Source organism: Lottia gigantea, assembly GCF_000327385.1.
Source record: "Lottia gigantea unplaced genomic scaffold LOTGIsca_1169, whole genome shotgun sequence".
NCBI lineage: Eukaryota > Metazoa > Mollusca > Gastropoda > Lottiidae > Lottia > Lottia gigantea.
The window spans coordinates 7,459-10,588 of NW_008707165.1; the positions used below are offsets into that span (position 1 = coordinate 7,459).

General features: G+C 35.3%; 1 protein-coding gene across 1 annotated transcript; it reads right to left on the reverse strand.

The window, feature by feature from the left end:
• Nucleotides 1–650: 650 nt before the first annotated feature.
• LOTGIDRAFT_146813 (hypothetical protein) lies at nucleotides 651–1,346 on the reverse strand (the record flags this gene model as incomplete). Its single annotated transcript, XM_009047776.1, has 1 exon — nucleotides 651–1,346. A coding segment is annotated over one exon (696 nt), but the record flags the coding sequence as incomplete, so codon positions are not given.
• Between the last annotated feature and the right edge of the window lie 1,784 nt (nucleotides 1,347–3,130).

The following is a 3,130-nucleotide window of genomic DNA, read 5'->3' on the forward strand; positions in this document are numbered from 1 at the left end:
CCCTGCTTAATGACTTTCAAAGGAGATTCTGGTGTAATAACTAGCCCTAGATATGGTTTAACTAATACATATGCTAATAATCTGAACTGTGATTATGCGATTAATACTGGTGCTGGAAAAGCGAACGTGAACCTGGTTTTGAAACATTTTGATGTTGAATCATCATCCGGTTGCGTTTGGGATTACCTTAATATAGTAGCCCCTCATCACCAGTCTCAGAAACTCTGTGGAACCAAATCACCAGGAACTTCATATACAAGTAAGTTACTTAGATTGATTAATAATTTTGGTCCCTACACCGGAACAGCGTGCATGCATACTTTGCACTTTGTGGAAAGTCAACATTTTTGAAACAAGCTTAATAAAGATCTTTTTACTTTATCTTGTAAGACTTGTCCATTTTTCTTCTTTCCTTTCAGTTAGGGGTGTAGAAGGTGGCATGGTTCTCAGGTTTCATTCTGACAGCTCGGTTACTAACTCTGGATTTTTACTTGAATATCAAGTATTAGGAAGTAAGTATAATTTCTAATGTCTATTGTCGGACAATCAGCTTGACTCATGTGTAACTCGCTGTAGTACACAAACACCTATTAGAAAATCATAAAGGTCTATCATTAATGTAGAAAAGTATCTGGGAGTACCTTACTTTACTATTTGAAATAATAAACGAAACCTCGTAAACGAACCAGGCGGAATTTATATTTAGGATATATGATTAAGACATGTGCTATTATTTCATTTACAGAAAACAGTTCAATACCATCACTGAACAACACCAATCCATCCTGGAACAGCACCAATCCATCTTGGAATAGCACTATTCCGTCATGGAACAACACCAATCCGAATAATACCAATCCATCTTGGAACAGCACCATCCCGTCATGGAACAGCACCATCCCGTCATGGAACAACACCAATCCATCTTGGAACAACACCAATCCGAATAATACCAATCCATCTTGGAATAGCACTATCCCGTCTTGGAACAACACCAATCCATCTTGGAACATCACCAATCCGAATAATACCAATCCATCTTGGAATAGCACCATCCCGTCTTGGAACAACACCGATCCATCTTGGAACAACACCAATCCGAATAATACCAATCCATCTTGGAATAGCACTATCCCGTCTTGGAACAACACCGATCCATCTTGGAATAGCACCATCCCGTCTTGGAACAGCACCATCCCGTCCTGGAACAACACCATCCCGTCTTGGAACAACACCATCCCGTCTTGGAACAACACGGGTCCATCTTGGAACAACACCATCCCGTCTTGGAACAACACGGGTCCATCTTGGAACAGCACTAATCCATCATGGAACAATACCAGTCCAACTGGAAACCATACATTTATCTTTTAAACATTGAACTAACAATAAAGTAGTGTTTGCATGCTTCAGGATTGTTGTCTATGTCATTAGATTGGGAAAAACTTTACTATTTTATCTTTGAAATATATCTAAATGGAATGAATTCATATTTGAATTAGAACTTCGTATTCAAAGATTTCTCAAAGAAAACATCCAAAGAGCTTATTTAGATCGACTTTAATTTATTACCCAAATTTTTTATTCTGTAAGATTTGTACACCAATTTCTGATTTAAGAGCATGGCCTTGTAGGGAACTATGTTGTCTATTGCTCACCAATGACGTCGAAATATAAAAAATATTGGAAACGCAAAGGTTAATGGTGCCGATGAAGTTCAATTTCAAACTGTGCTACCCCAAAACGGTAAAATGATACCTAAATTGCAGAACAAGAATTGAAACGTGGATTTGTTTGGAGTTTCTTTTTTTGTTGCTTCTGTACGGAGTACTAAAACATGCCCCTCCCTTAAACTTCAGAATTAGTTAAAGGAATAGAACGTCTTAGAATGAAGGTAAAATTTTAATTTAGCTCAAACCTGGCCATTAACAGTATATTATCAGTGGACTTACCTGGTGTCATAGCTATACATCAAAATCTCTCTATAATCCGATAAATCAAGTTATGTATTATGAAACGTTGAGTACATCCAGCATAGATATACATTAGGAACGTGAACGGTCTATCTTCACAATATCAAGCTATTACAAACTTTGTCTTACAAGCATCTTTTTAATATCATAGCAGTTGAAAGATATGATGATATTTTTCACAGAAAATATCAGACCACAAAGCCATAATAGACCATGGACTGTCTGTACTCCATAGAATTTTAAGGGGGTTAAAAATGTCAAGCTAATTGTGTTGATTTTGCAATGGTAAGGCCAATAATCCATGTTCCCAAGCTGGCATTCTGCAAAGAATGCATTTATCTGGAGCGCGGGTAAAAGAGAAATGCAGAATGATGTATTAGCAGGTAAGAAAATGAAAGAGGACTTTTGACACGACATTTTTATATTATTACATAAACTGTATGTATTGCCATTTTCTTCACGTTTGGTTCAGGGCCTTTTTATATGAGAAAACATTCAAGAATCATAAACATTAATTGTTACTGATAAAGAAAAATATATCTTAATCACAATGGAGAAGTATATTTCAAATTACAGAAGTTAAATACATAGATGGTAGTTGTACACATTGTATAAAACAGAATCCATGGCTGGACTACAAATTACAGGTATTTTGTAAAACACGTATATCTAACTTGAATTGTTTAGTTCAATTGGTATCTAGTCATCATTGATTCCAGAGAAGCAATCGTCTCCCAGATTTTAATTTTTCGTGAATGTCTTTATTTTATTTTATTCATTTTAGTACATTTGCTTGAAATAGAAGTTTAAAAGTGAAATGTTAATGAAACATGTAAGAAAATGTTTAGTTTAAGTACAGCCAGTGAGAAAATCACCCAAAAAGTGACATGGTCAACAATATTTTGAAGCCGAGTCTCGTGGACTGAGGAGAATGATAGTTTATTCATTATTTGGATGGAAATGGATCTTGCCAATTGAAGTTTATGTAATAAGGAAATAAAAGTTAAGAAATAAAAAGGTTCTTATATCAATCTATTTTTTTTATCATTCACTGATTACTTTGGTCGTGTGAACGGCTTAAATTAGAAACTGACAGATTCAGAAGAGGTTTGATGTATTAAGACGATTCTAGACTGGTAATTGTGAAATAAAACTAT